Source organism: Erpetoichthys calabaricus, chromosome 7, assembly GCF_900747795.2.
Source record: "Erpetoichthys calabaricus chromosome 7, fErpCal1.3, whole genome shotgun sequence".
Classification (NCBI taxonomy): domain Eukaryota; kingdom Metazoa; phylum Chordata; class Cladistia; order Polypteriformes; family Polypteridae; genus Erpetoichthys; species Erpetoichthys calabaricus.
The window spans coordinates 72,139,059-72,151,858 of record NC_041400.2 but is presented as its reverse complement, the minus strand read 5'-3'; the positions used below and the strand labels follow the sequence as shown (position 1 = coordinate 72,151,858).

Sequence of the window (12,800 nt, the reverse complement as noted above, 5' to 3'; positions counted from 1 at the left end):
CATGTATTTCAAAACATTGCCTAACAGGTTTGTGGTGGCCCAGAGTCATATTTTCATAAGCAGCAGATTCAAGTTCAGTTGATGTAAAAATGTTTTGATTGATGTCTTATTGTTTGGTGTTGGTTGTGCCCGAATGTCCATGAGTAATTCTAGTTCAGATTTCTCAAACATAACTAAACCAATAAAATTTAAAATGCTCTAACTTTTAAATCAATTTAGTTCTTGGTGCCTGAATGTTACACCATCCATACATTTTTCTATCCAGTTTAATTTTGTGGATTAAATGTTATTGATCTCTGTGTTTCTGTTAAAGTATCAATATGTGGCTTCAGTAATTGTTACTATGCTATAGAACAGGGGTAGGCAACGTCGGTCCTGGAGTGCCACAGTATGTGCAGGTTTTTTTTCCAACCCAGTTCCTTAACGAGAACTCAATTATTGCTGATGAAGCACATATTGCTTAAGTGACATTTTAATGCTTCATTTTGGTGGTCTCGCTTGTTAAGGTTCTCCAACCTTAATTGCTTATTTCAATCTTAAACTGCTGCATTCAGTGTTTTAATTGCTCCTTATTAGCAATAAGATGTAAAACAGGGGTAGGCAATGTTTGTCCTGGTGAGCCGCAGTGGCTACAGGTTTTCATTCAACCCAATTGCTTAATTAGAAACCAATCATTGCCAATCTCAGACCTTATTTAATTTTATGGCTTGTTAGTCTGTGCAATGCAAGGCTTTTATATCGTAGATTTTTTTCCTTTCCAAGGATATCATCCAAATGATTTGAAGCCTAAAACAGATCATTTTCAGTCTGTCACATTTTTCTATTAAGTGTTTTATTAAATCAAACCGTGCATGATGAACACACACAGATGTAATTAGAAAAAAGCTAGCTGGAGAACTGCTGGCTGCTTTGTCTTTTACATCTTATTGCTAATAAGGAGCAATTAAAACACTGAATGCAGCAGTTTAAGATTGAAATAAGCAATTAAGGTTGGAGAACCTTAACAAGCGAGACCTCTAAAATGAAGCATTAAAATGTCACTTAAGCAATATGTGCTTCATCAGCAATAATTGAGTTCTCGTTAAGGAACTGGGTTGGAACAAAAACCTGCACATACTGTGGCACTCCAGGACCGACATTGCCTACCCCTGCTATAGAAAATGAGTTTTTAAGTGACCATTTTTTTTCTATTTTTTTTATTATAAGACATTCAGATTTGTTTCTGAAACAAACTTCAATGAACATATGACATTGAATCAAACATGATTCATCAGTTCCTTTAAGAATGGTGTATATCCTCCACATCAAGTAGACTTAATGTTGAAAAAGGGAAATAAAGAAACGTCTTATGTGAGATCTTTGGTAATCTGTTTGGAAAATTTTGCACAAAATATAATGTATGTTTACTTCTTCAATTATATAAGTTCTATGAGCCTATGGCACATACAGTATGGTCATCTTCTAATGTACTCTGTGTGTTCCTGGTATAGTAACATAGAATGATTATGTCATAATGGATACAATCAATTGTCATTTCATTAACAAATATAGACATCTCTACCAACTTTCTCAAACCATTAACAGTGTTGGATTTCTACATTAATCAATTTTAGTACTTGGTATGTAATTTTTTTTCATAATTCAGCCTGGATAAATAAAATACTGTTCTCTTAAAATGATATTTGTAATGCAAACACTGTGTCCTTAGTAATTTGTAATATCAAGTGAAGTCCATCTGTACAGTAAACTGAATTTAGATACAGCAGATACAGAGATGATGGGATAGCTGGTGAAACTTGTTCTTTATTGTCTTAACCACATAACACAAATGAAAGTGCACTTTACTGTATTTAAGTTAAGATTGCTTGATGTTATAGTTTCTGAATCACTGTAAAATGTACTTTAAAATTACCCTGCATTTGTTGGTCCAGAGTAACAATAATGCAAATACTGTATACAGTGCATCCAGAAAGTATTCACAGCGCATCACATTTTGTTATGTTAGTCTTATTCCAAAATGGATTAAATTCATTTTTTTCCCTCAGAATTGTACACACAACAACATTGTACATAATGACAATGTGAAAAAAGTTTACTTGAGGTTTTTGCAAATTTATTCAAAATAAAAAAACTGAGAAATCACATGTACATAAGTATTCACAGCCTTTGCTCAATACTTTGTCGATGCACCTTTGGCAGCAATTACAGCCTGAAGTCTTTTTGAATATGATGCCACAAGCTTGGCACACCTATCCTTGGCCAGTTTCGCCCATTCCTCTTTGAAGCACCTCTCAAGCTCCATCAGGTTGGATGGGATATGTCGGTGCACAGCCATTTTAAGATCTCTCCAGAGATGTTCAATCGGATTCAAGTCTGGGCTCTGGCTGGGCCACTCAAGGACATTCACAGAGTTGTCCTGAAGCCACTCCTTTTATATCTTGGCTGTGTGCTTATGGTCGTTGTCCTGCTGAAAGATTAACCGTCGCCCCAGTCTGAGGTCAAAAGCGCTCTGGAGCAGGTTTTCATCCAGGATGTCTCTATACATTGCTACAGTCATCTTTCCCTTTATCCTGACTAGTCTCCCAGTTCCTGCCGCTGAAAAACATCCCCACAGCATGATGCTACCACCACCATGCTTCACTGTAGGGATGGTATTGGCCTGGTATTGAGTGGTACCTGGTTTCCTCCAAACGTGACGCCTGGCATTCACACCAAAGAGGTCAATCTTTGTCTAATCAGACCAGAGAATTTTCTTTCTCATGGTCTGAGGGTCCTTCAGGTGCCTTTTGGCAAACTCCAGGTGGGTTGCCATGTGCCTTTTAATAATAATAATAATAATAATTCATTACATTTATATAGCGCTTTTCTCAGTACTCAAAGCGCTCTCCACACAGGGAGGAACCAGGAAGCGAACCCACAATCTTCCACAGTCTCCTTACTGCAAAGCAGCAGCACTACCACTGCGCCACCTCTGAGGATAAACTAAGGAGTGGCTTCCGTCTGGCCACTCTACCATACAGGCCTGATTGGTGGATTGCTGCAGAGATGGTTGTCCTTCTGGAAGGTTCTCCTCTCTCCACAGAGGACCTTTGGAGCTCTGACAGAGTGACCATCGGGTTCTTGGTCACCTCCCTGACTAAGGCCCTTCTCCCCTGATCGCTCAGTTTAGATGGCCGGCCAGCTCTAGGAAGAGTCCTGGTGGTTTCGAACTTCTTCCACTTACGGATGATGGAGGCCACTGTGCTCATTGGGACCTTCAAAACAGCAGAAATTTTTCTGTAACCTTCCCCAGATTTGTGCCTCGAGACAATCCTGTCTCGGAGGTCTACAGACAATTCCTTTGATTTCATGCTTGGTTTGTGCTCTGACATGAACTGTCAACTGTGGGACCTTATATAGACAGGTGTGTGCCTTTCCAAATTATGTCCAATCAACTGAATTTACCACAGGTGGACTCCAATTAAGCTGCAGAAACATCTCAAGGATGATCAGGGGAAACAGGATGCAGCTGAGCTCAATTTTGAGCTTCATGGCAAAGGCTGTGAATATTTATGTACATGTGCTTTCTCAATTTTTTTATTTTAAATAAATTTGCAAAAATCTCAAACTTTTCAAGTTGTCATTATGGGGTGTTGTGTGTAGAATTCTAAGGGAAAAAAATGAATTTAATCCATTTTGGAATAAGGCTGTAACATAACAAAATGTGGAAAAAGTGATGCTCTGTGAATACTTTCCGGATGCACTGTATCTTAAGTAATCATATTTTTAATATTTCTGCATTTTGTTTTAGCCATTCAATTATGCAAATATTCAAGCAGTGCATTTGAAATGGTGAATAAAGCACTGTCTACCTAAGTGTTGTTGTGGGAGTAGCAAAATAGTAATGCGTGTGGTACCTGGCAGCCTTTGACTCTTAACAGTCAAATATGTGTATATTACATTAAAACACATGCAACCTCCCTTTTTTACATGAAAGAGAAACACCTGTATTTGTATTTGGAATCTATTTCTCATTTTGTTAAAAAGCTGAAATCTGGCAAGATGGTGCATCTAGGGCACTAGGTATCTGTTAAGAAATGGTATTTTGATATATGAACATTTAAGGGGTTAATTCCCCTGAATATAGAAAAACTAAATGCTATAAAACTAAAAACCAAACTGCTCATGTTCACACAGTTTCCAGTAGCAGGATTTGAATCCACAACCTCGGGGATTGCAGTCCTGTGTCCAAAGCTTTAACTCCTACACCACATTGCCTGACAATAATATTTGCCTTTGGTAAAAAAAAAACCAAAAAAAAAACAGCACTATAACAGAGGCCCCAAACACCGCTAGTATGATACATGATGAGAATCCTACAATAGAATACAATATAGTTTATTTGTGTACAACCCAAAATCACTCTAGTACCGCAATGGGCTTTAACAGGCCCTGTCTTTTGACAGCCCCCCAGCCTTGACTATCTAAGAAGACAAGAAAAAACTCCCCCAAAAAAACCTTTTGTAGGAATAAAAATGGAAGAAACCTTGGGGAAAAAGCAATTCAGAGAGAGACCCCTTTCCAGGCAGGTTGGCCATGCAGTGGGTGTCAAAAAATGGATAAATACAATACACAGAACATAACACAAGTAATCCTCAGTAAAGTGCAATGGTAATATTACAAGTACAGAGTAAAATGCAAGAGTACGTAGATATCACATAATAAGATTAAGATTTGTTCAGAGTCCTGGAGACCTCGGCTATCAAGCTGCTTCCCCCACTAGTCCCCCACTAGCCATTCCACAGGTTATTCAGTGCTGGGCTGGCCAATCGTATGAAAGGACTCTTCTTCCCGATGATTCCAGTGCTTCTCCATCATAGCCATAGCCCTTGGTGCTGGCTATGCTTAGCATTTTAATAATTTTGGATTAAGGTTAAAGAAGTAGTTTACGGAACATGTCAGATTACATTGTTTTGTGAAATTTTGCTACTGTAAATGAGAAACCTTTTAAAGAATTGTACAGATATGCAAGCAGTTCATGCCTGTAAGTGTTAAGTACTGAATATGTTTAGTAAAACTATTACCAGAAGCCACATCTTATGATTAAATGTTTTGGCAACTTTACATGTTTGAGTTCTTTCATTTATAGATCACCTATTATTTTTTGTTTGTAGTGGATGTTAGTTTATTCTTTGAAAATTGTGAATGAGTGATGCCTTATTTCTGAGGCTCCTGACTTGCAGTCATTGTACATGGAACTTTTTAACCTTGTAATGCCACATGCAAACAACAGCTGGCCTCCGTTCTCATCAAAGACAACACAAATTAAATACTTTTCTCTGATTTTCTTCTGACATTTTAGTGGCTTTAAAATTGTTTTTTTTTAATAGCATTGTAAAGATTGGTGATGGGGTGAGTTTCCCAAAAATAAACGACTCTTAGAGTTTAACAAACAATATTACAAGGGTCATACCTAATGTATGAGGAATGATTTCATTAGTTTACCTACACCCCTCTTAATCGGCCGCTTAACAAGTGAGCATAAAGTGCTACTTAGTTAACTCCACCCCTACTGTTACCTGCAAAAAAGCATTAAAAGTCAACTTATTAACAAATGACAATACTCTCATTATACAGTATGTTGTTGTTCTAGGTCCTTCTGTGGGATGAAATAAAATTTTGAAAAGTTCAATTAAAAATGTTATTGTACAATGACAAACCTTAATACATAAAGTGATTTCACTGTCAAAATGTATAATATTTGCCATCTGTAACACTAATTCTGCCTTATTCTCAGACTGTATTAACATCAATTATGGGGTACATATATTATGTTTTCTACTCATGTCAGATCCATTTTTCACACTAGTTTGCCCTTTTGATATTTATCTATTCACCTATTTTCCTAACCCAGTGATTTCATTCCAAGGTTGTACATTGCCGGAGTTAATTCAAGTGGTAACAGATATAAATTCATATCCAGCACTGGTTATTACATTTCTTAGACTTTGTGAAAAGAAGTACACATACGGAGCCAGGACTTTGAAAGAAGAATGTAATTGTTTACACCACCTCCTACTGTAATACTAATCCTGTCTAAGTAAGGCTTTAAATATTTTTTTTTTAATTTTTTGGGGAATTGGAAAGAAATACTCTTGAGGACTTATAATTCTGTCACAAAAACATTAGCTTAAATGATAGTGGGTAAACTAACAAGCGTTAAAGCTAGCATCATTGAAGTGTTATGTAATTTGGATTTATCAAAGTAAGACTTTATGGTTTTTGATTTCAACATAATTGATTTCCATTGTAGTTTACTATTATTTGATGTGTATGTGGGATGGTTTAACGTTTTTAACTGACAGATTTTTAGGTAAACGCCCTTAGGTTGAAAATCTTGTTATGCTGAACATAAGTGTTTTTTGGGAAAGCTGAAAGGCAAAACAGGATTCAGAGTATTTTTTTAAGTTTGAAAGTGCAGCTTCTAATTCCCATGGGAATCAACTTTGAGCTTTTGTGATAAAGATATAGTACCAAGCTTTCAAAATACTTCTAGTAGAAAGAAAGCTAGGTGTGTCTGCTTAATTTGCATGAGAAAGGAAGAGAGAGTACGACTTTTTTCAAAGAGAGTTCTCTCAGTTTAGTTCATTTGCCATTTGTTGCAGAAATATTGCTTCCAGTGCTTTTCAGACACTGTTGTAAAGGGTTCAGCTCAATGGGAAAAACGGAACACTTGAAGAGTGCCTCTCAGCTGAATATGGACACTTAAACGGAGCTTAGTAGGCACGTGGAAAGGAGCCCCCCTCCTGACAAAAAAAATGCTTATTTTCATTTTTTGATCAAGGATATATAATTTGTAACTAAAGTAAAGAAACTATTTGGATTTCATGTGGAATGGAATAAAGACTCAATGAACCCTACCCACACTGTATATTTTGTTGTGTTGCTTATAATTGCTGTTATTGGTTATGCAAATAAGTATATTCTTAAGTAAAACTGTGTCTTTGATTGATTACTATTATTGCTGAGATGCTAGGTCATTCTTATCTAGCTGTGGTCCCTTAAGAACTCAAAAGGACTATTGAGAAGTCCTATATTAGTGGTAGACTGGGTTAAAGTAAAGAAGTGAACACAAAAGACAGTCCTAGTTAATGAAGCAGTCTGCTGATAAAGGTCCATAGGGTTGAATATGCAGGGCACAATGTGGACAGTGGTACAGGTAAGAGGTTTAAGATAACAGTCGTATTGCTTTTTTCACATTTCTTCCTATGCCCACATCATGTTAGGTGCATGTCAATTAATCTGATAACACAATAAAACAATATGGATTTTTTTTTTTATTTACATTGGTCAGTAGGCATACTTTGTTTGTGAATTCATTATGTGTCAATGATATGTGTAAGTATAAATTGTTTTTGTTGATCTCTGTACCACTTCTGAGTTATTTCAGTATGGTTTGAGCTTAGGTTTTCTGCAAAGGCCAATGTCACTTGAAATGCTGTCACCCCCATCGGAATTTGAGATACAGTACCTCTTTATGGATTTTTTTATGCTTCTGGGCCTGTTTACAGCATTGTCAGAAATGGATAAATACTTAAAATATTTAACCTGACTTAAGTCAGAGATTTCCATAAACCATTTAATATTTTCTAAGTTAAACCAATAATTGTTAAAGTTTAGTAAATTATTTCCTTTAATAAGGTGTAAAATATAATTAAATGTAGTGTTTCTGTAATGTTGCTTATGTCAGTAACACATTAGTTACTGCTAAAATGCATCAATTACTCATTTACTCTCAAGTAACACAGCCTTAACTAAGGCTTCTTATGATGTTAAAACACTTACAAAACATTAGTAAAGTGGTTATTCATCTTTGCAATGCAACCTACTAAAATATCTTCACTTTGGAGTGGTCCAGGGTTGCTTAAGTAAGACCAATTTCTCTTGATAATGCATAGTACAGTATAAGACATATGAATCCTTCATATTAACGAGTTATTTTACCAGCATATCAAAAGGTCTTCATATGCCACACTGCTCAGAGATGAGTAACCTATCTGCTGATGTTTTATAAGTATAATTTATATATGAGTAAATGAGTGTTAGATGCATTTTGCAGTACCTGAAGTGTAACCTTTATTTCCTAATTGTTTAAGAATAAATAGTTTTATTAAAATTAAATCTGATTTTAAATGGTTTCATTTTTCAACGCGTACTCTGTTTAAATCCACAAACTGTTGAATGAAGGTAACAGTAAATATTAATGTCAATTCATACCTGATTTCTGATAAGTGTCTTTTCTATTTTTATAGCATAGTTCCTCCTTTCCAAGGCAACATCTGAATTTGGGAGAGCCTGACAACGCCATGGTAATTGACCTGTGTTTGCCTCACTTTAAACCCTCTATTGACTGCAACAAGGTAATAGAACAACAATATACCTAAAAGGGAAATTCACTGCATTTTGTTACTTGCTGACAGTGAACATTTAGACTGTTTGCATAAACAACATTTTGAAATTTACAGCATAGCACAGTTTACACTTGTCATAGCACTTCTATTGGTTCTAGTGCTGCTTTTGAACTTCAATGAACTTGTGGATCACATATTTAAAATTTGTAAATGTTTCATTTGGAAGAATGTCCTCCAAGGTCTGCAATCTGTGAAAGAAACAAGATTCACTCTGTGCTTAGCAGTTGAACTCAGAAAGCACTTTACTGATGAATGTGGTCGTGTGGGGAGCAGCAGTACAGCAAACTATATCACTGGCCCCGCTGAGGCAGTCTTCGGATGCACATTTGTCCCAACAGATGAATGAAATTTTACATTAGCTATTCCTAAAATATAAACATCCAGAAGGAAATTACATGGTTCTTGTTACTGTCAGTTCTTACTTAGTCTAGTTTTTAAAAAGCGCACTAAATGACAGATACAGTAGTCAGCAGAATTTAGGACCATACATCTTTTCAACATAAAGTGTTCAAGAAGACAAAAAGTTTCTTAAACAACCTTAAGAGATGTTTTCACTATATGTTCAAAATGAGAGAAGTTGAGTAAAGCAAAGCTCATCTCAGCAGGGATAAATGGGATACCTGACATCTCATCAAGTGACTTGATTGTCTGCCTTCAAGCTACCAGATGAAATATTAGTTGGAGATGTTTCTTAAGAGATTTTGTTTTTTAAGAGTTACTGAAGGCTTTTAGGTGCATAAAGCTGTAGCTTGCTTTCCCTCCACCAAATTGGACCTTTCCCAGTTATCATAAATAACCCTGGTGTGAGATTTAAAGTCACCTTAAACCAGAGGAAGAAAGATTTGGAGGCAGAAGCAAGAGTTACCTTGAAAGAATCTGATGAAAAGAGCGTGTTTTGTGGCTGACAAATGTTAAATTTCAGTGTCTCATAGAAAATCTGGAAACTTCTTGATTACTGAAGTTACTTGTAAGATGTACTGTAGTCCCTCTATATTTGTCTTGAAAATATCTGTTACTTGACCATCATTGACCTTGACTCCTGTCCTTCATCATCATCATCAGCTACTAAACTTGCTTAGTAACTTCACACTTATTCTTAATACTGAGCCTGACAAAGCTGTTTGAGTGTCCTCATTAACTCTTTCAGGGCTGATGTCGACTTTTGTCAAAATTCAGGGGTAGAGGATGGTAATCAGTTGTAAACTGCAACAAAATTCGCCGTTACGTTTTAGTTTCTTTGCTAGAAGGAACGTTACATAGCTTTGTTGATTTAACCTCAATTCCCTACGTGTGCATGAGTAGCAAAGAGCAAAGAACCTCTGAAATGGCACCAACATCTCAAAGCAAATGTACGAAGCAAAATACTCCATGGACATTTTACGTAATTTCACTGAAGAGAACTCTGACTTGTCAGACTCTGAGTTTGATGCAAGTGATCTGGAGATAGATATCGAAAATGAAAGTGAGGTACCAGCATCATCTGATCGTGGTGCTGAACCACTTTCGTGTAGCTGATGTCCCTACAGCAGCATTCAGCTGGGAGGACCACCACTTATGATGACAAGAGGTACAAACCATATTGCGTCACACTGCGACCGCTACCCACCTGCTGTGTGAAGACAGCCAGGCAGCCGGCCCACTGTGCATTCCTGCTGACCATCAAGATGCCCCCACACAACCACTGCCGCCACAGATGCTGAACATGCGCCAACAGCAGTCACGGCACATAGCAATGTACGTTTTATGTTGATTTATGTGTGAAACCATTGCTTTGTGTGTTTTTCATAAAACTGAGTTTTTTGGAAAAAAATGTTCAGCTGTCAAAAAGTTGGTGTCTCAAAGTGAGTGCTAGTGATTCCAGTATCTCTCTATTCTGAGAAGTTCTCTTTATGTGAAATATCCAAGTGATCAATTTTGGAAAGTTATTTGTGTGACCCTTTCCATTTAACCAGTTTATCAAGATTAACAGCTCTAAAAATGCTGGTACGCAAGCCACAGCAATCTTCTGAGTAGTAATGGCAGTTAAATTGGCAATACTTTATTTACTATTGATTGAAGGATCTGTTTTTTTTTTCTGTTCCATTGGCCTAGCCTCTGCTAATACAGAGACAGTGCTTCTTTTTATCCTTGCATGTATGAAGCAGATCTTCTCCATGGCTTGACATTAACAGATTGCAAAGTAGTAACATGATATATTTTGAACTTCTTGCAGGCATTAACACTGTACTCACACAAAGAATGCTGCTGAACTAGGCAAATAAACTAATGACTTCCAATTTGATAACCATTAGATGAAGTTAAGTGTAATGTGCAATAGTATTTTTAACAAGCTATAGTCCTTTTGGATTAAAATACCATTTACATTTATCAATCCAATGAATGTAGACATTAGAAAGGTTTCAAATATGTACTGTCTTTGTTTTTTTTTTGTTTTTTTTCCCCAGTCTTAAGTTGTCAGGTCTTTACTTGGTTGTCTGTCTTGCAGTAGAATAAAGTTGCCTTTCTTGATGTCAGTGTGTTTTTTTGATACTTGCCATCTGATCAGATCTCTCCTTAGTTTTCGGGCCATGTTTTCAGTGAAGATCACTTGTGGTAAATGTGTGCAAGCAAAGCAGTAATATAATTTATGTTCTCAAAAGACCATTGTTATCCAGAAGGGCTGCAGTTGGGAGTGTCTTTTTTTAGGCAGGTACTTTCAACTTCATAATGACATTTTTGTGCTTAAAATGGCTTTAGTTTGTCACAGCACATCAGCTGCATGAGGTTTTGTAGCAGAACAATCCTTTAGAAAAAAGTATTTTTTTGTTGTGTAGGAGTATAACTAGAGCCCTAATAAGGGGCAACAATAATGAAAACCATAGACAATATATAAATCCAAGAACGACTGGAAAATCACTGTACAAAATGATGAAGAGTTTTCCCTCTGCAAGAGAATCAGTATTAAAAAGATCACATAGGCATTTTTCCTGCCCTTTTAGGAAGGAAGGAAGTAAGTCTTTATTGTCATTATCTTGTGGAGTTTCAGGTTGAATATGACAATCACATTTGTCAAGCCATCATCAACAGAGAAATCCTTCTTAATGAATTACCTTCCAGTTATTTCATACTCTTTCAGTCCATGGACAGCTGCACATTGGAGCAGAAAGATAGGCAGAGACTAGATAGGGACTGTCCTTCAAATCTAAATACCCATTTTTTTTTTCCTTGCTTGCATTTTATACTTTTATGGTTAGAAAAATGTAATTTATTTAGTTATGTCTTAAAGCATCTGGAGAACTGAGCAAGCATTAAATGACTTATGCAAAAACCCCAAGGGGGCACCCCCAACGCTCATGTATTGTTTTTCAATAAAAGTATTATAGAAGTACGCTGGCTGTTGTTGTTGGGTACTGTTCCTTAGTTCTCCGAATTAAAGGAGCCAACCCTAGACTGAGGTGCGGATTCACTGCTTCTCTTCTGTTTGCAATTAAGCCGCTGAGAAAACCTCATAAAACGAAGAACTTGCTGATATATAGGTTTCCCTGCACATGTCCATTACATCTTGCTGCTGGAGGATTGCCACCCATTGTACGTTTGCAAGCAGCCAGTGACAGCAACTTCTGGCCTGCGCATGCATTCTGCTGGTGTTTCATTAACTTGCACTGGCGATCTGTTTAATATTGTTAGCAGCTATCAGAGGTGAAAAACAGGGTTTAAAATATACAAGCTGGTGTAACCACTGTCAAGGTAAAATTTGAAACCGTAAACTACTTTCTAGTCACAGAGTATGTTTCTAGGGTGTAAGCTACTGTAGAAAAGCTTGCAAATTTGTATAAGCTTTTGAATGGGAGATTATGACATTTTAAAACTGTGTATAGCACAGCCTATTAAAGATACAGCATCTCAACAAAAATTAAACCATCTTGACAGATTTTCTTGAAGAGTAAGTGTGCCATATTTCAACAAAATTTGTCCATAGGGCCCCGAGGAGTTTCATGAAGACAGACAAACATGTGCAAAACACCTATTGCAATAGTCCATTATATGTGAATGCATCAAGAGAAGAACCAGGCTCTTTAAGAGAGAATAAATTACAAACTGGGACAGAGCCTAAACCCATTAAACATTATTTTAAAGTTCTTTAAACCCTGGGGACCATTTTGTATTAGATAAAGTTATGATTTGAATTTTGAGGAAAGATTGTGGAATGAAAGACACCCTAACTCCCCAAAAAGATTGCAGAGTGCATGAGTACTAAAACAGGCCAATGCAGATATGAGATGGGACACCCACCAATATTAATGGCTTTATTAAGAAAGATTAATGTTGGTGCTGGGCCATCCAATCTGATGACAGAATCTTTCCATCCAA

At 36.6% G+C, this 12,800-nt stretch overlaps 1 protein-coding gene across 2 annotated transcripts in view; it reads left to right on the top strand.

Annotated features, from left to right (window-relative positions):
• The window catches only part of ubox5 (U-box domain containing 5), an 84,467-nt gene that overhangs the window by 10,197 nt on the left and 61,470 nt on the right, over positions 1 to 12,800 (top strand). The window contains exon 2 of one of the 2 annotated variants that reach the window (XM_051930095.1): positions 8,292 to 8,399. In XM_051930095.1, the coding sequence (XP_051786055.1) occupies positions 8,346 to 8,399 (54 nt within the window). In that variant the 5' untranslated portion in view covers positions 8,292 to 8,345. The remainder of the gene's footprint in view (positions 1 to 8,291; positions 8,400 to 12,800) is intronic. The other variant, XM_051930094.1, reaches the window with a different exon arrangement.